At 36.0% G+C, this 19,718-nt stretch overlaps 5 protein-coding genes across 5 annotated transcripts; all 5 read right to left on the bottom strand.

The window, feature by feature from the left end:
• Window positions 1-3,965: 3,965 nt before the first annotated feature.
• Window positions 3,966-4,907, bottom strand: LOC108212950 (receptor-like protein 9DC3). The gene has a single exon (XM_017384663.2). It carries the CDS (start codon window positions 4,905-4,907, stop codon window positions 3,966-3,968), a length of 942 nt encoding a protein of 313 aa, XP_017240152.1.
• Window positions 4,908-4,909: 2 nt separating this feature from the next.
• On the bottom strand, window positions 4,910-6,339 carry LOC108212949 (probable leucine-rich repeat receptor-like protein kinase At1g35710). The gene is made up of 2 exons (XM_017384662.2): window positions 5,577-6,339; window positions 4,910-5,448 (listed from the first exon to the last, which is right to left on the bottom strand). The coding sequence occupies exons 1-2, from the start codon at window positions 6,337-6,339 to the stop codon at window positions 4,910-4,912; spliced, it is 1,302 nt and encodes a 433-aa protein (XP_017240151.1).
• Window positions 6,340-9,166: 2,827 nt separating this feature from the next.
• On the bottom strand, window positions 9,167-12,150 carry LOC108213950 (receptor-like protein 9DC3). The gene is made up of 2 exons (XM_017385729.2): window positions 10,567-12,150; window positions 9,167-10,483 (listed from the first exon to the last, which is right to left on the bottom strand). Exons 1-2 carry the CDS (start codon window positions 12,116-12,118, stop codon window positions 9,327-9,329), a joined length of 2,709 nt encoding a protein of 902 aa, XP_017241218.2. The 5' UTR covers window positions 12,119-12,150; the 3' UTR covers window positions 9,167-9,326.
• Window positions 12,151-14,268: 2,118 nt separating this feature from the next.
• On the bottom strand, window positions 14,269-15,291 carry LOC108212948 (receptor-like protein 9DC3). The gene has a single exon (XM_017384661.1). The coding sequence runs from the start codon at window positions 15,289-15,291 to the stop codon at window positions 14,269-14,271; it is 1,023 nt and encodes a 340-aa protein (XP_017240150.1).
• LOC108212947 (MDIS1-interacting receptor like kinase 2-like) lies at window positions 14,953-17,100 on the bottom strand. Its single transcript, XM_064090248.1, has one exon. The coding sequence runs from the start codon at window positions 17,085-17,087 to the stop codon at window positions 15,537-15,539; it is 1,551 nt and encodes a 516-aa protein (XP_063946318.1). The 5' UTR covers window positions 17,088-17,100; the 3' UTR covers window positions 14,953-15,536.
• Between the last annotated feature and the right edge of the window lie 2,618 nt (window positions 17,101-19,718).

The following is a 19,718-nucleotide window of genomic DNA, read 5'->3' as shown; positions in this document are numbered from 1 at the left end:
TTAATCAGTTTGGCGAGCTACGGAACATAGATTAATCAGTGATTAATTAATCGTGATTAATCACCGACTTTTAGAACAGAGGTTGTAATAATCAATCACAGTATCAACTGGTTTCATATTATTAAAATATTGGATTGGCAAGTAACCAGTGAATTCATTGTCCGAGAGATCCAAGATTCGCAAGTTGTTGAAGGGATTACCAGTTAACATGTTAAATGAAAGATCAAGGTTAATCATGTTATAGCAATTAGATATGAATTCTGGAAAAATTGACGCCAGCTTATTACCACCAAGACCGCGACCAACCAGTATAGGCATGGGGGAAAAATTGGACAAGCTTAGAGCTTTCAAGTGATTAAATTAGAGGCCGAAGACGACCGACCTCTGAAGATGGCTGACCTGGTATGGAATGGTACCATTGAGATTATTATAGCTAAAGTCGAGGTACTGAACATCTGTTAAATTTCCAATCTCGGGTGGTATTGGACCAGTGAAGTTGTTATGTGTAATGTTGAGATTGGTGAGATTTGAAAACGAAAAGAAACCGAGGTTAGCAAGTGTTCCTGTGAGTTCTTGAAGATTAATCTGACTGACTGAACCTGCAGAGTTGCATACAATGCCAGTCCACTTAATTTCAAAGATAAGTGAGATTAATTAGTGAACCAAGAAACGAATTCGGGGATAGGCTGTTCTTCCATTCCACACGAGCTTCTCCTTGGCGAAATGTTGCAGATAGGATCGTCAAGTTAGATGAGAGTAATGAGATAAAGAAAAGAAGAAGATGATGAGAAAGCTTTCCAGATTGCACCATTGCTAAAAAGATATAACTATATTTTTTAATTTGCTGCAATTATTAGGGATAGATACTGAAAAAAAAAAAATCAGCCAAGTTTTTTTCAAGAGACTGGGGCCAGGGGAGTATATATCACCATATGACAACATTTTTCAAGTTCATCAAGATGGATCGGTTTTCTTTCTGCATGTTCTTATCGACTTCAGTTGCAGTCCTTCGAAGCATCTCACATACCACCAGGGCTTTGTGAAAACAATTTACCCGTCCCCAAAGGCTATCAGCGTATTTGTGAAAACAAGCTACAAAGAACTCAAGTAATTTCGATAGAAAATTTATGTTGAAATTAGCTAATTTCAATGGAATTCTGTCGAAGATATCTGTTCCCGCTCACAGCTGAGAGGCGAAAAATTTGTCTTTTAAAATTGTCGGGAAATATATTCGACAGATAATCCTGGCCGTAGATATTAAACATAATTTTGGCAGATCAATTTCGACAGAGACTTTTTTTCGATGATTTCAATCGAAAAAAGTAATTTCAACATTTTACTTTTGACAATTACTAATTTCAATAAGCGATTAACTTGCCTATGTTCTTTATAATGATCAACTCCAGCTGCAGTACTTCAATGTATCTCACAAACCACAAAACATAAACCCCAAAGAAAATCCGCATATCAATCCACATCCGTATCCCATAAGGATCACTCCCCAGTTAAGTTCATTATCATTAGCATCAGCATCACCATTTCTTCGTCAAAGGAAGTCGGCACATTAGTATAAGATGGTTTTCTGAGAGGTTCAAGACCGCGAGAAATGTTAAACTAGTTAATTGATGAGATGGTTCCATATTCCCCGGCACTGATGGGATAGGTGATCCTTAATTATTCTGTGCCTTTCACGCTTAATGGAAAATATGCTTGGTAAAAGTACTCAAAACAGCTTATAAGCAGAGAAGGTAGGGTGAGATATATTTCGTAAGGTAGTGACTTTTGATGCTTAGCTTGGAAGTACTCTGTCAAACAGTTACGTTGATAAATCAAAAAATTTGATGGATTTTGCAGCTCAAAGTATTGCAAGGAGTTTACCTGTTGTCAATAGTATGAGCTTTGCATCATTTCATGTTTTTTCGATAATATATAGGAGTACTATATTATATGGAAGTGAGATTAACTACCTGCAAAATGATTTCAAAATGATTTCGGCACTGTTTGGCATTACTGAAGACAATAACAACAGCTTTTTATCGAAAAATATGTGAAAAATTGTTCAATAATTCTACAAACAGTTTTTCTCCTCCCATATTATTATGGAAAAAAACTGTTTTTTTAGCTTTTGTGGGAAGCTGTCATATCTGATTTCTACAACATTTTTTTTATCAGCATTTTTTCTGTAACACATTTTTTATCAGCATTTTTTCTGTAACACATTTTTTATCAGCATTTTTTCGTACAACATAGCAATTTTTAACAACAGTCCTAATAAAAAGCTTTTGTATTTCATGTATAATCTTTTTAAATGTAATATAGATTTTTTGGACTACTACAATAGTCGATCACAACCAATAATAGATATTATTGTTCAAATTTTAATAATTGTTATGGATATACAAAATCTAACAGATATTCTCAACCACAAAATCCATTGCATATATATACACACACATGCATAACTCAATACAACTATTCACAATGATAATTAATATCATTAAGAAAATTATTACTTGGATGATCCTGCTAGAGTTTATCATGATCGGATGTGCTGGTCATGATGAGATTGCAAAGACTCTATCACCATGCTTTATAGCTTGTATGAAAATGTGTACGCACAATGGAGGAGTTGATCCTTATTGTTTCACTATATGTATGAGCAACTGTAAAGGCACCATAGCTGCATCAGATGATGCGCATGTGTGGCCTTCGTCTTGTGCTCAATCTACTTGTTCCAAACTTATGGATTCTGAAGGGTAAGTTAAATATGTTGAATTTATATTTATTTCCGCTTACTTTTATCTTAATAATATAAGTGAAAGTTAAATTACTTTATTTATTTTACACTTGTTTTCCTCCCTTTAAAGCTAGGGATTATTATCTTGTTATTAATTTTTTTCTAAGAATATGACATAAATAAAAATATATATATTTTTGCAATTTGACATTAAGAATGATAACCTATTGAGGCGTATTTTATTTAATTCTGGCAGATATAAATAAGTTGGAAAAATATGTTATCAATGATTATGTTAAAAAAATTCCTCATTTCCAAATAACAAATAACAGATCTTTATATATTTAATTTTGTGTTGTATTCTTTCCTTTCAAATAATTAAGCGCAGTTAAGTGAGGTAAATCATTTCCTATGAATAAGTACGTTTTGTATTAATTTTGTTTACACGATCTTCTGTGTTTTTAATAAGTATAAAAGATAAAATTAAAAGTAATCAAATAAAATTGATCGTCATTATAAATAATGAGAAGCGATCTCTAAAATGTAACTTTCTCACCCATTTGTACTATAATTCTTTTGGCCCAACCATGAAAAAATTGACCAGAACATTCGCCCGAATGTTCTGTCACGTTTAAAACTAGAAATGATGTAAAAATCAGGGAGGAATTTCATCATCCAAAGTATACCTTACTGTTTGGTACTTGCTCTCCAGTATAGTTTCCCTGAAACCATCTGTCTTGCATAATGAAATGTTATGCAACACAAATTAAAGTTTCGACGTCCTAAAGATAGCTTTCAAGAGTATGAAATCAGCTTCCACGAACCTCAGAATGGTTAGCTTTCAAGTGACTATCCATGGTGTGCACGATTCACACCCCTGCCATACTTTGAAAGACGATTTTCATGCACTTATAGTTCAAGTCGTGTTCTTAATAAATATCATTCACCGTGTTTTTCTTTTGATCATGGCATCTCCAAAACTCGACTTGATACAAAGTTGATTTAATGTGTAGTATGTTTTTTCCGTTTTGTATTAACATTGAACACAAATATGTATCTCTGAGACGAGTAAATCAGTATCAGACCCGAACTAGAACTAGCACTGACATTAGCATTTCAAATATTATATGACACCACACATTAATGTTCCCGACATACCACTGGTCTAGTAAACATTCTTTTCAACTTGCTCATCTTAATCAAACAGTACTCTACGTGAATCTTCTGATCAACTTTTGCTATGCAGTTGTTCGATGTATCTCAAAAACCACCAAGGCTTTCCAGTTGTGAGAAAAATGTACCCTGAAGACAATCCACATACTAATCCAATAACATATCCCATTAGGACTACTTTCCATTGGAATTTATTATCTGCACCATCTTCATCATATCCGACTTCTTGTGGTGGTGACTCTTCGTGTGCACATTTCTCTGTTAAAGGAGATCCACACAAGGCAAGATTACCTAGGTAAGAATCATTACTGAACGTGCTCAGTTGTCCTTTTTGGGGAATTTCTCCGGTGAGATGGTTATATGAGAGGTTCAGGACCTCTAGAAATGTCAAACCAATTAACGGGTATGGGATAGCCCCTGTGAATTGATTTGAAGACAAATCCAGAGATTGGAGTGCTTTCATATTTCCGAGCTGTGATGGGATAGGTCCAGTAAGACTATTATGAGATAAATTGAGCAATGCCAGCCCTTTAAGTTCTCCAATGACCTTTGGGACTTCTCCTTGAAATTTATTGCATGACAGATCAACGGCTGTGTAAATATGAAGAATTTTACTCACTTGGTACTCGGTCCCTTTCACAGTTAACGAGATAGATGCTTGATAGTAGTAATAAAATGGTGCTGTGAAATTGTGATAATCATACCCCTTATCAACCGGCTTCATATTTTTGAAATATTGAATTGGCAAATAGCCTGTGAAGTCATTGTTTGAGAGATCCATGATGCGCAACTTGGGAAAGGGATCTGTTGTGCTTCTTAAACTTACTGTACCATAAAGTCTATTGGACCGCAAGACAAGGAGTTCTAGCTCTGCAAGAGTAAATAGCCATGAGGGAAATGTACCACTTATTTTGTTGTTTCCTATATCAAGAACTTTTAACTGCTTGCAGTTGGCAAAAGATTGAGGCAACACTCCGTCAAAGTAATTGTTGTACATGTTCAGATATGAGGGATATTGCCAGTAAGATTATTGGAATCAAGATATAATCGGTCAAGGTTTGCCAAGAGCCCCAGCTCAGAAGGAATAGTGGAATTGAGATGATTAGACCCGAGGTGAAGGTATCGTAGCTCCTTGAGTAGACTTATAGAAGAAGGAATAGTTCCTTCAAATGAATTAGAAAACAATGAAAGTATTTTCAGATCATGAAGCATGTTTATATCACTGGGAATAGAACCTGAAAAGTCATTGTCTGCTAGGTCAAGTACTCTTAAATTCGGAAGCTTCAATATATTTGGTGGAAAGGGTCCCTGAAAAGAGTTGTACTCAAGATGGAGCAACTCAAGACTATGAAGCATCCGTATATCATCTGAAATAGAACCTGAAAAATTGTTTCTTGATAGGTCAAGAACTTTTAATTTGGAAAGCTTGAATATTTTTTGTGGAAAAGGCCCCTCAAAAAAATTCCGACTAAGATCAAGGTATTCAAGATCACTAAGCATCCTTATATCATCTGGAACAGAACCTGAAAAGCTATTCCCTGATAAAGACAGATTTATTAATTTGGAAAAACCGAAAATATTTGGTGGGAAGGGCCCCTCAAAAGAATTGTGACCCAGATAAAGGGATTCAAGATCACCAAGCATCCCTTATCATCCGGAATAGAACCTGAAAAATGATTACTTGATAGGGAGAGATATCTTAATTTGGAAAGCTTGAATATGCTTGGTGGAAATGGCCCGTCGAGAGAATTGTGATGAAGAGAAAGGACTTCCAGATTATGCAGATTGTTAACTAATGACTCAGGCAACAATTGACATGTTAGGTTACAAGAATTGGATGTAACGCCTGGGAATCTTGCCCCAATTTTATTGAAACTAAGGTCGAGGTTGGTCAGAAAAGGCATGGAGAAAGAACTAGACCAGTCTGAAGCTTCCAAGTAATTAACTGACAGGTCTAAGGTGCGCAATCTCTGAAGATGCCAAATTTGGTTTGGAATGATACCATTGAGCTTGTTAAAGCTAAAATCAAGATGCTGAAGCTGCGTGAACTTTTCAATGGCAGGTAGTATTGGACCTGTAAAGTTGTTGCCACTAATGTCAAGACTATTAAGATTTGGAAATGAAGTGAAACTGAAATTGGCAAGCGTTCCACTAAGTTGTTTTAGTGAAAGGTTTATTTCTGACACTGAACCTGCAGAGTTACAGATAATGCCAGTCCAGTTACACAAATTATTGAGATTGACGGGTGACCAAGAATTTAGGGAAGAGGATGGTGGTAGACTGTTCTTCCATTTTAACAGAGCTTCTCCTTCTCTTGTCGTAGATACTGTTGTGAGGGTAGATGAAAGCAATATGAGAAAGAAAACTAGCACAATGAGGTGATAATTAGGCTTTGGGAAGTGCAACATGTTTCCTGTCACATTGTACATCTCATAGCGCAAGGCACACTTCTATTTATGGGCTAAATTTTCTTAGGAATTGGAGTGGCAAGAGACCTGTTCTTCCAAATCACTGCAGATGGAATTAGTGCTCTTCGATGGATTTATTAGAAGACTTTGACTTTTCATCAATTAAATTTAAATTATTATACTTTCTTTATCAATTTTAGTGCCAAGGAATTAATTCAATTCTGATTTGGTATATAATTTATAATTATAATTTTTATATATTATCAAAATTTAAGATTAATTTGGATTTCATCTTTAATTTATTATTGATTAATTTGATCTGATTATTTATTTTTAGTGTCGGGAAAATAATTTATATCACTCTCGAGCTACTATCACATCTTTGAAAGAGCGAGGCGAGGCCGTGCTCCGAAGACTTGGAATGAGTCCTGGAAGGCTTGGGGAGACCCTGAGCATCTTTGTGCTCAGGGTCTCCTCCGAAGACTTGGAATGAGTCATGGAAGACTTGGAATAATTTATTCATTTTTGTGCATGGCCATGATAACCTGGGCATCTTAGCTTCGAAAGAACCGGTCCAAATGTTCCAGGGCTTGAGAATTCTTTGAAAATACATATTGAGAAATGTTTGAAAATATTGATGAAAGCATAATAATAATTCAGAACATATGTCCGGCAAGACTATTATGAGATAGATTGAGCAATGCAAGCCATTTAAGCTCTCTTTGGAACTTCTCCGTGAAATTTTTTGCACGATAGATCAATGGCTGTGTAAATATGAAGAATGTTCTTCACTTCATACTCTGTTCCTTTCACATTTAAGGAGATAGATGCTTCATAGATGTAATTAATTAGTCCTTGTGACTTATTTTTATAACTATACGCGTTATCATCAGCAGCTGGTTTCATATTCTTAAAGTTTAGAATTGGCAAATAGCCCGTGAATTGTTTGTTGGAGAGATCTAGAATCCGCAACTTGGGGAATGGATGTGATGTGCTCCTTCCACTTACAGGACCGTACAGTCTATTTGATCGCAAGACTTGGACTTCTAGCTCTCCGAGATTAAATAGCCATGAAGGGAATGTACCGCCCATTTTATTGTTCCCGATGTCAAGAATTTTTAAGTGCTTACAGTTTGACAAAGATCGGGGCAATAGTCCTTCTAACTGATTGTCACACTTGTTTAGATATCTTAACTGGCAACTCTTTGAGAAGGTTGTTGGTATAAGTCCTTGGAAGTGATGAAGTCGAAATAGCTTGAGCCCGGACTTAAAGCCCACACAAACAGGGTCTAAGTGTGTGAACAGCGATGCACAAGTGACCTTATAATTGAATGTACTCAGAAATGTTAAAATATAGTAGAAGATCCATTTTGAGTTTCCTCTGACATCTTAAGGTTTTAGATGGACCGGTTCTCAACAAAGAGCATGGAAGATAAATCGGACCAGTTTGGAGATTGAAATTTATGTTTGACAGGTCTAAGACGTGTAATTTCCAAAGATGACTAACCTGGTATGGAATTGAAGCTGTGCCAAATTCTCAAAGGCTGGTGGTATTGGACAGCAGAAGTCATTATATTTGATGGTGAAATTGTTGAGATTTGGAAATGAAGTGAAACTTTACTCAGTTAGCATTCCACTGAGTTGTTTGTATTTCATTTGTTCAAATAGATTTTTTGTCAGTGTTAGAGGAAAATGGATACAATGATTATGCGTGCTTTAGAATAGTAGCCTCGCAAGATTCCGATGTCGAAGTTTCCATGACCCTTGGTCAGATAACGTCACTAAAGTCTTTTAATTGTTATTGTTAAGTGGGTTGATCGAATAGTAAAAAATATTATTTTTGATTGATCTTTTTTCTAAATTAAAATTTTGATTATATATTTTTATTCAAAAAAAAATTAAAATTAATATTTTCAACTATACGGTCAAAACACTTAAAATTGTGTGCCAAAATTTAAAACGTCAAATACAAAAAACAGAGGAAGCAGAAGTAGACTACTCACCCTTACCCGGCGTTGGAGGTGCTTAGTGACACATCCTGATCGCGCATTCATTTATAGGATTCGCAACTATAACCAACTACTTCGTCCCCTTTTACATGTATATTAAAACAGACCAAATATAGTACATAATTATCATTTTAGTAGATTTTAGTCCCGATTCATTTTACGCCCCTGGTTTCACCTACATCCCTTTCTGTCAGGTTGTTGCACAAACATAAGAAACACAGATGACATTTTTAATATATTAGCATAGATAAGTGCTTCTTTTTTCCAGAATCCGACTTCTGCTTTTCTTCAGCTGTTTGTGTACAAAAGTCAGGGGCACGCTGAAAAAACCCAGTTCAAATTTCCGAGCATTCGAAACAATGGTCTCTCCTTTTACTACTTGTGTTGGAAGTATGGTGTCAAGTGCCCTACATATTTGCTAGACATATTGCTGAAATAATGACTGTCTGTTAAGCTTTAAATTGCTGGATGAAAAGAACTGTCGGATTTATTCCGCTGTGTGAGGAACAATTTTTTTGTCGACATATCCAACTGTTAATGTTACACATTTGAAGGCAGGACCAAGGCACGTTCACTCAAATCCCCAACTGTTATTAATGCTAGCCTGGGAGCTGAAGCTGAGACTGGAATGTGTGGGATTGACGGATTGTATATTTGGATTTGGTGCTGCCGAGGAAAACTCGAATTTATGATAATCTTTCAAACAGTGTGAAAGTGCTGTTAAATTGTTGCGTAAGAGATGAAAGCAGATTAATGGATCTTGGTACAACAGGTTTGATGCAATTTTTTTGTTTTTCCATTCTTTTTCATTTGCATCAACACAGATGAAGATAGCAAGGTTAATATTAATACCCCTGAAGCAAGAGAAATCATTATGAGTCCCGACCAAACAGATTATTACATAATACCAAATACTTATGTAGCTAGTACACTACTGGTTCAGAAATGTCTACCAGGACAACAACTTTCAAGTTCGTCTTGATCGACCAGTACCATTCTTCATGCATATCTTTTCATCAACTTCAGTTGCAGTACTTCGATATATCTCACAAACCACCAAGGCTTTCCTAGTTTGAGAACAATGTACGCAGATGACAATCCACATATCAGTCCACATCCATATCCCATCACGATTGCTTCCCATATCAATTTATCACCCGCATCATCTTCATCAGCATTTCCGACTTCCTGTGGAGGTGATCCGGTGTTTACACATTTCTTCGTCAAAGGTGATCCACATAACGCGGAGTTTCCTAGATAAGAATCATTGTTGAATGTGCTGAACTGTCCTTTCTGAGGAATCTCTCCACTAAGATGGTTTTTCGAGAGGTTCAAGACCTCTAGAAATGTCAATGCAGTTAGCTGAGGTGGAATAGCCCCTGTCAGTTGATTTGAAGACAAATCTAAAGATTGGAGTTCTTTCATATTTCTCAGCAATGATGGGATATGTCCTGTTAGACTATTATGAGATAAGTTGAGCAATGCAAGCCATATAAGCTCTCCAGTAACCTTTGGAATTTCTCCCTGAAATTTGTTGCAGGACAGATCAATGGCTGTGTAAATATGAAGATTATTTCTTACTTCATACTCTGTTCCCTTCACAGTTAATGAGACTGCTGCTTCATAAGAGAAGTATAATACTACCGAGGAATACTGATAACTATACAAATTATCAGTTGATTTCATATTCTTAAAGTATTGAATTGGCAAATGGCCTGTGAATTGATTGTTGGACAGATCCATAATCCGCAACTTGGGGAAGGGATCTTTTATGCTTCTTCCACTTATTGTACCATAGAGTTTATTTGATTGCAAGACAAGGACTTCTAGCTCTCCAAGTGCATAAAGCCATGACGGAAATGTACCACCTATTTTATTATTGCCAATATCAAGAATTTTCAAGTGCTCACAGTTCGCCAAAGATGGGGGCAACAATCCTTCAAACTCATTATTATCCATGTTTAGATATGTCAGCTGACAACTCCTGGAGAAAGTAGTTGGTATTTTTCCTCGAAACTGATTATTAGCAAGATTAATGTAATGCAATCCATCAGCAAGATTCCCGAAACAGTTTGGAAGTGCACCACTTAATCCATTATTTGACAAATCAAGAACCGAAAGGGAAGTGGCATTGCAAATGGTTGTTGGAAGCTCACCTGTCAAGATTTTTGAAACTTTGGTAAAACTGCAATAATCAGATTACTAGCTTAGTTACATATGACTAAAGGAAAAGATATACCTGTAAAATGGTTCCCACTTAAATTGATGTTTTCCAAATTTCGATGATCGTTATATTTCCACAAGTCACTCTGAATATTTCCTATAAGACTATTATCACTTACATCAAGAGATATAAGATTTGTGAGATTAGAAACGATCTTCGGAAGCGGTCCAGTCAATTGATTAGAACTGAGATCAAGATTAACTAGTAGCTTCAGGTTTCCAATGTCAGATGGAATATAGCCACCGAGATTATTGGAATATAGATCTAAGAACCTGAGGTTAGTCAAGAGTCCCAGTCCAATAGGAATACTTCCTTCAAATAAATTTCTATTGTTTGATAGGCCTAGATATCTTAATTTGGAGAGCTTGAATATATTTGACGGAAGTGGCCCCTCAAAAAAATTATGGCCAAGATGTAGGTGTTCAAGCTCAGAAAGGAAACCTATATCATTGGAAACAAAACCTGAAAAGTTATTATCGTGAAGGGAAAGTAACTTTAGTTTGGAGAGCTTGAATACATTTGGCGGAAGTGGCCCCTCAAAAAAATTAGAATGAAGATTGAGAATTTCAAGCTCAGAAAGCAAACCTATATCATTGGAAACAGAACCTGAAAAGTTATTACTCCAAAGAACAAGATGTTTTAATTTTGAAAGTTTGAATATATTTGGTGGAAGGGGTCCTTCAAAAGAATTGTTGCCTAAATATAGGAATTCAAGATCACAAAGCAACCTTATGTCATCGGGAATTGAACCTGAAAATTTGTTAGTCGACAGGGTGAGATCTTTTAATTTGGAAAGCTGGACTATATCTGGCGGAAATGGCCCCTCAAAAGAATTATCATCAAGGTAGAGGGTTTCAAGATTTTGTAGATTGGTAAATTCACGCACAAGATCACCTGTAAAGTTGTTATATCCAAGGTCAAGGATAGCCAAGCTATGAGAATTGGATATAAATTCTGGGAATTTCGATACAAGATGATTGCTACTGAGGTTGAGAATGCGCAAAAAAGGCATGGGAGAGAAATTGGACCAATTTGAAGCTTGCAATGCATTCTGTGACAGGTTTACGACGAGCAACCTCTGAAGATGGCTAACCTGCAACGGAATGGGACCATCGAGATTATTATTGCTCAAATCAAGAAATTGAAGCTGTGTTAAATTCTCAATGGCTGATGGTATTGGACCTGAGAAGAAGTTGTATGCGAGGGTGAGATTGTTGAGATATGGAAATGAAGTGAAACCAAACTCGGACATCATTCCATCAAGTTGTTTCTCACAGAGGTTAATCTCAGAGACTGAACCTGCAGAGTTACAAGTAATGCCAGTCCAGTTACAAAGATTTTCGAGATTGGTGAGGGACCAAGAATCGAGAAAAGAAGAAGGGGCTAGGCTATTCTTCCACTTCACAAGAGCTTCTCCTTCTCGTGTTGTTGCAAGAATGGATTCAAGTGATGAGAGAAAGAAAACAAAGAGAAGAAGGTGAGAAGGCTTTACAAAGTGTGCCATGTTTCTCCTCAACTGGGTTATGAATCTGATATCATACTGCACACTTCTATTTATACGCTGCATGCTGGAATTATAACTTGAATATTTAATTCATAAATAATAATTTGATAAAGATATTTTGTTATTTAGTGTGGAAATTTTTTATTTTATGTGGCTAGTTTACAGAGATGATAAGTTTGGAGGATAGATTTTGAAATATAAGTGTGTGGATACTAATATAATATACTAATGATCATATATTTTTTGTGAATTTATTAGATGATTTTGATTTCTCATCAATTTGATTATTATATTATATTTATTTACCAACAAAGTAACCAAGGTTTAGTGTTATTTGTATCATTTGGAGTTGATTTATATAATTTAATTATAATCATAATTTATGATTAATTTTGATTTATTATTAACTAATTTAATTAATTTATATTAGATATTAAATTTTATTGTCAGGAAAATAATTTATATCACTCTCAAGCTACTTTCACATCTCTCAATGGTTGAGGTAGTGGTCCTCGGTGGACTTGAAATGAGTCTTGTAGACTTGGAGTGGCATAGAGTTTTCCTCTTAATTTTATTCAATTTTTTTAATAAAATTATATCTATTAATATAATTAATGTAATAAATATTATAAAAATATTGTTTCTAGTTAAATAAAATAAGACAAAAATAATATAATTATATATTAAAATATAGGTCAACATCAACCAAATTATTCGTTTTTAAAATAACAAAATTATGAATGAAATCAATTATTTATTGAATATTTTTGAACTAGTATTTAATGTGGTGTATTTAGGATATTGTGCTATAGTTTTTGGGACCACAAATTTTGATATATAAGTGTGTGAACACTATTCTAATACATGACTAATGATTTTGATTTTTCAATTATAATTTTCGTTATTTTGATTATCATATTCTTTATGGATTTATTAGAAAACTTTGACTTTTCATCAATTAAATTATTATACTGTCTTTATCAATCTTAGTGCCAAGTAAGTTAACACACACTTTCATGGCCGTCGGATCTCTATTTCAAGGGTCCAGATTAAACTTCATTTTTTTAAGTATCCGCTATAATTTTCCGCGGATAGGGAAAGTTCCTATCTGCGGATATGATGGAAGACCTCCATGACAATCGATTGTCCTGGAACAAAACCCTATTTATTTTAGTGTCGGGAAAATAATTTATATCACTCTCGAGCTACTATCACATCTTTGAAAGGGCGAGGCAGTGGTCCTCCGAAGACTTGGAATGTGTCCTGGAAGGCTTGGGGAGACCCTGAGCAATCTCTCTTAATTTATTTATTTTTGGGCATTTTTGTGCATGGCCATGATAACCTGGGCATCTTGGCTTCGAAAGAACCGGTCCAAATGTTCAAGTGCTTGAGAATTCTTTGAAAATACATATTGAGAAGTGTTTAAAAATATTGATGAAAGCATAATAATAATGCAGAACATATGTCCGGTAGGACTATTATGAGATAGATTGAGCAATGCAAGCCATTTAAGCTCTCCAGTAACCTTTGGAACTTCTCCTTGAAATTTGTTGCACGACAGATCAATGGTTGTGTAGATATGAAGAATGTTTTTCACTTCATACTCTGTTCCTTTCACATTTAAGGAGATAGATGCTTCATAGATGTAATTAATTAGTCCTTGTGATCTATTTTGATAACTATACCCGTTGTCAGCAGTTGGTTTCATATTCTTAATGTATTGAATTGGAAAATGGCCCGCGAATTGGTTGTTGGAGAGATCTAAAATCCGCAACTTGGGGAATGGATGTGATGTGCTCCTTCCACTTACTGGACCGTAAAGTCTATTTGATCGCAAGACTAGGACTTCCAGCTCTCCGAGAGTAAATAGCCATGAAGGAAATGTACCGCCCATTTTGTTGTTCCCGATGTCAAGAATTTTCAAGTGCTTACAGTTTGACAGAGATCGGGGCAATAGTCCTTTTAAGTGATTGTCATACATGTTTAGATATCTTAACTGGCAACTGTCTGAGAAGGTTGTTGGTATTGGTCCTCGGAACTGATTATTAGCGAGATCAATGCAATGCATTTTATCAGCAAGATTTCTCTGAGAAGGTTAATTTGCAATTTTATTCTTTTAGATAGCAAGGTTAATATATATTAATACTCCTGAAGCAAGAAAAATGCATGATTATGAGTCCCGACCAAACGGATTATTACATAATACCAAATACTTAGGCAGCTAGTCCACAAGGACAACAACTTTCAAGTTCGTGTTGATCGACCAGAGTACCATTCTTCATGCATATCTTTTCATCAACTTCAGTTGCAGTACTTCGATACATCTCACAAACCACCACGGCTTTCCTAGTTTGAGAACAATGTATGCCGATGATGCCACATATCAGTCCACATCCATATCCCATCACGATTGCTTCCCATGTCAATTCATCACCACCATCTTCTTCATCACCATTTCCGACTTCTTTTGGAGGTGATGCTGTGTTTGCACATTTCTTCGTCAAAGGTGATCCACATAAAGCGGAGTTTCCTAGATAAGAATCATTGTTGAATGTGCTGAACTGTCCTTTCTGAGGAATCCCTCCACTAAGATGGTTTCCTGAGAGGTTCAAGACCTCTAGAAATGTCAATGCAGTTAACTGAGGTGGAATAGCCCCTGTCAGTTGATTTGAGGACAGATCTAAATATTGGAGTTCTTTCATATTTCTCAGCAATGATGGGATATGTCCTGTCAGACTATTATGCGATAAATTGAGCAATGCAAGCCATCTAAGCTCTCCAATAACTTTTGGAATTTCACCCTGAAATTTGTTGCACGACAGATCAATAGCTGTGTAAATATGAAGGTTATTTGCTACTTCATACTCTGTTCCCTTCACAGTTAGTGAGACTGCTGCTTCATAAGTGAAATATATTCCTCCTGTGGAATTCAGATAATTATACATATTATCAGTTGATTTCATATTCTTAAAGTATTGAATTGGCAAATGGCCTGTGAATTGATTATCGGACAGATCCACAATCCGCAACTTGGGGAAGGGATCTTCTATGCTCCTTCCAGTTATTGTACCATAGAGTTTATTTGATCGCAAGACAAGGACTTCTAGCTCTCCAAGTACATAAAGCCATGACGGGAATGAACCACCTATTTTATTATTGCCAATATCAAGAATTTTCAAGTGCTTACAGTTCGCCAAAGATGGGGGCACCAATCCTTCAAACTCATTATTATCCATGTTTAGATATGTCAGCTGACAACTTTTGGATAAAGTAGTTGGTATTGTTCCTCGAAACTGATTATTAGCAAGATTAATGTAAAGCAATCTATCAGCAAGATTCGCGAAACAGTTTGGAAGTGCACCACTTAATCCATTATTTGACAAATCAAGAACTGAAAGGGAAGTGACATTGCAAATTGTTGTTGGAAGCTCACCTGTCAAGATTGTTAAAACTTTGGTATAACTACAAAAAGATTACAAGCTTAGTTAATATGACAAAAGGAAAAGATATATAGAGAAAACATACCTGTAAAATGGTTCCCACTTAAATTGATGTATTCCAAAGTTGGATGATCGTTATATTCCTTAGGAATGTTCCCAGACAGATAATATTTCCACAAGTCACTAATATTTCCACTAAGACTATTATGACTTACATCAAGATATATAAGATTTGTGAGATTAGAAACGATCTTTGAAAGCGGTCCGGTCAATTGATTAAAACTGAGATCAAGAAATACTAGTAGCTTCAGGTTTCCAATGGCAGATGAAATATCGCCACTGAGATTACTGCAATGTAGATCTAAATAGTTGAGGTTAGTCAAGAGTCCCAATCCAATAGGAATACTTCTAATTTCAAATAAATTTCTATTGTTTGAGAGGTCTAGATATCTTAATTTAGAGAGCTTGAATATATGTGGGGGAAGCGGCCCCTCAAACAAATTAGAGTCAAGATATAGGGTTTCAAGCTCAGGAAGCAAACCTATATTATTAGAGACAGAACCTGCAAAGTTATTGTTCCCAAGGGAAAGAATCCTTAGTTTTGAGAGCTTGAATATATTTGGTGGAAGCGGCCCCTCAAAAAAATTAGAATAAAGATCGAGGGCTTCAAGCGCCGAAAGCAAATTTATACTATTGGGAATATAACCTGAAAACTTATTACGCCAAAGAACAAGATCTTTTAATTTTGAAAGCTTGAATATATTTGGTGGAAGCGGTCCTTCAAAGGAATTGTTACCTAAATATAGGGATTCAAGATCACAAAGCAACCTTATGTCATTGGGAATTGGACCTGAAAATTTGTTACCTGACAGGGCAAGACGTTTTAATTTGGAAAGCTTGAATATATTTGGCGGAAATGGCCCCTCAAAAGAATTGTCAACGAGACTAAGCACTTCAAGCTTATGCAGGTTGGCAAATATTGGTTCACATGCTAGATCACCGGTAAACATGTTATATGAAAGGTCAAGGTGAGTCAGGCTATGAGAATTGGATATAAAATTTGGGAATTTCGACGCAAGATGATTTCTACTGAGCTTGAGGATGCGCAAAAAAGGCATGGGAGAGAAATTGGACCAATTTAGAGCTTGCAATGCATTCCGTGACAGATTTAAGATGAGCAACCTCTGAAGATGGCTAACCTGGAAAGGAATGGGACCATCTAGATAATTATTGCTCAAATCAAGATACCGAAGCTCTGTCAAATTCTCAATGGCTGCTGGTATTGGACCGGAGAAGTTGTTAACTGCGAGGGTGAGATTGTTGAGATTTGGAAATGAAGTGAAACCAAACTCAGACAGCATTCCATCAAGTTGTTTCTCACAGAGGTTAATCAGAGAGACTGAACCTGCAGAGTTACAAGTAATGCCAGTCCAGTTGCAAAGATTATCGAGATTGGTGAGTGACCAAGAGTCGAGAAAAGAAGAAGGGGCTAGGCTATTCTTCCATTTCACAAGAGCTTCTCCCTCTTGTGTTGTTAGAATGGATTGAAGTAATGAGAGAAAGAAAACAAAGAGAAGAGGATAACAAGGCATTACAAAGTGTGCCATATTTCCACTCAACTTGACCATCAACCAAATACGACACTTCTATTTATAAGCCTTATGCCTGCTGTCTGCTGTGTTTGCGAAATCATAACGGTATTAATTAATTTTACTAGAGGTTCTGTTAGTACCCCCAACTATTTATATTCTATGGAAAAATATATATAAATTTTTAGTTGGCGGACAAATTAGTGTGCAGATGGGTCCTCAGAAGACTTGGAAAGAGTCCGTCCAAGACTTGGGAGCGATCCCCATAACATTGCGCAAATTATCAACACAAATGCCCTGTTAACTCTAATAAGTTAGGTTTATTTTATAATATTGGAGCTTATAAAGATTATGCATTTCCACAGAAATCACTAATAAAGATAAATCCACTATAATGCGCGTATCTTGGATATGGAAGACTAGCTATGATCATGACAATGGAGTAAATGGGTGCTTTACAAAAGCCCAGAAGCAAGGACCTGGATAACAATGTCAATAATGAAAAGAAAGAAACACAAGAAGAACGCCCCCACCACCAACTCAGGAAGTGTGCCATTTAATTTATTCGACCAGAATTGGTCGATTAGAAATGTGATCAGCAAAATTCGTCAATCCGGGACTTAAGCAAGAAATAAATTACTTGGTGAAATTCTAGCTGAAACTTTAAATATTCATCATGGATCATGCTATCATACAAATTCCACTGACTTTTACTTTTGCAGGAATGTCGTTCGCCACTTCATGAATAAATTAATAAATCAACTGAGCTACGGATGTGGATTGATATGCGGATTATCTTCAGGATACTTGTTTTCAAAATGGGAAAGCCAAGGTGGTTCGTGAGATACATTGAATTACCGCAACTGAAGTTGACAAGGACACGCATGAAGAAGACTGTTTAATCAAGACGAAAACATTGACAAAATGTTGTCTCAGGATCATATGTATTCTGTTTCTCTTCATCTAAATCAGATTTAATACAAATGCAACTGAAAGTAAGATATTCTCTAGTTAAAATGTTATTAAGAGCATCTCTAATGGGGTTGCCTATAATGATCGGTTAAATTGGACCCGTAAGACATTATACTTGAAACTAGAAGGTTGTCACTGAAGTCTAGGTGTTGAAGATCCTTAAGTAGACTAATTGAAGAAGGAATAATTCCTTCAAATGAATTATATAAACGAATTATTCAAAGATCAGGAAGCATCCCTATACCATCAGGAATTGAACCTGAAAAATTATTCATAGATAGGTCAAGAACCCTTAATTTGGAAAGCTTGAATATATTCGTTGGAAATGGCCCCTCGAAAGAATTGGCACCAAGATACAGTTCTTCAAGATTACGTAAATTGTCATCTGCTGATTCAGGCATTGGATCACCAGGCCAGTTAACACGTTAAATAAAAGATCAAGATTAATTATGTTATAGCAATTAGATATGAATTCTGGAAAATTTGACGCCAGCTTATTACCACTAAGACCGAGACCAACCAGTTTAGGTATGGGGGAAAAATTGGACAAACTCGGAGCTTTCGGTGATTAAATGACAGCCGTAAGACGACCAACCTCTGAAGGTGGCTAACCTGGTATGAAAGGGTACCATTACCATTGAGATTATTATAGCTAAAGTCGAGGTACTGAACGTCTGTTAAATTTCCAATCTCGGGTGGTATTGGACCAGTGAAGTTGTTATGTGTAATGTTGAGATTGGTGAGATTTGAAAAACGAAAAGAAACCGAGGTTAGCAAGTGTTCCTGTGAGTTCTTGAAGATTAATCTGACTGACTGAACCTGCAGACACTACAACAAAACTGGGTTTTTACGATGGAAGTAGTTCTTACTTTACGACGGACTTTTTCCGTCATTTTTTGTCAAGTCGAAAGTTGCAAAATACATCACAATTCCAAACATGCGTCGTAAGTATTAAAACCGTCGTAAGTTACAGAATTTACGACGGAACTTTCCGTCGCAAGTATGTTGTGGGGCCCAGATCCTTGTCTGGATAAATTTTATCTTACGATGCTCGGTCCGTCGTATGTTAACTACCTTACGACGGAAGTTTCTATCGCATGTCTGTTGTGGGTCCTGGTTTTCCTTTTGAAAAAAGTTGAACTTGCGACAGAAGTTATGTATGAACATCCGTCGTAAGTTTTGGAGGAAAACTGAAACTTATGACACATTGTTCCGTCGTAAATTTCCAATCTCGGGTGGTATTGGACCAGTGAAGTTGTTATGTGTAATGTTGATATTGGTGAGATTTGAAAACGAAAAGAAACCGAGGTTAGCAAGTGTTCCTGTGAGTTCTTGAAGATTAATCTGACTGACTGAACCTGCAGAGAGTTGCATACAATGCCAGTCCACTTAATTACAAAGATAAGTGAGATTAATTAGTGACCAAGAACCAAGAAACGAATTCAGGGATAGGCTGTTCTTCCATTCAACTAGAGCTTCTCCTTGGCGAATTGTTGCAGGACAGTGGAATTAAATGAGAGTAATGAGATAAAGAAAAGAAGAAGATGATGAGAAAGCTTTCCAAATTGCACCATTGCTAAAAAGATATAACTATATTTTTTAATTTGCTGCAACTATTAGGGATGGATACTGAAAAAAAAAAATCAACTAAGTTCTTTCCAA

Source organism: Daucus carota, chromosome 3 (genome assembly GCF_001625215.2).
Source record: "Daucus carota subsp. sativus chromosome 3, DH1 v3.0, whole genome shotgun sequence".
NCBI classification, from domain to species: Eukaryota; Viridiplantae; Streptophyta; class Magnoliopsida; order Apiales; family Apiaceae; genus Daucus; species Daucus carota.
Note: the sequence above shows the minus strand (reverse complement) of the source record. Positions and strands in the feature narration are given on the sequence as shown.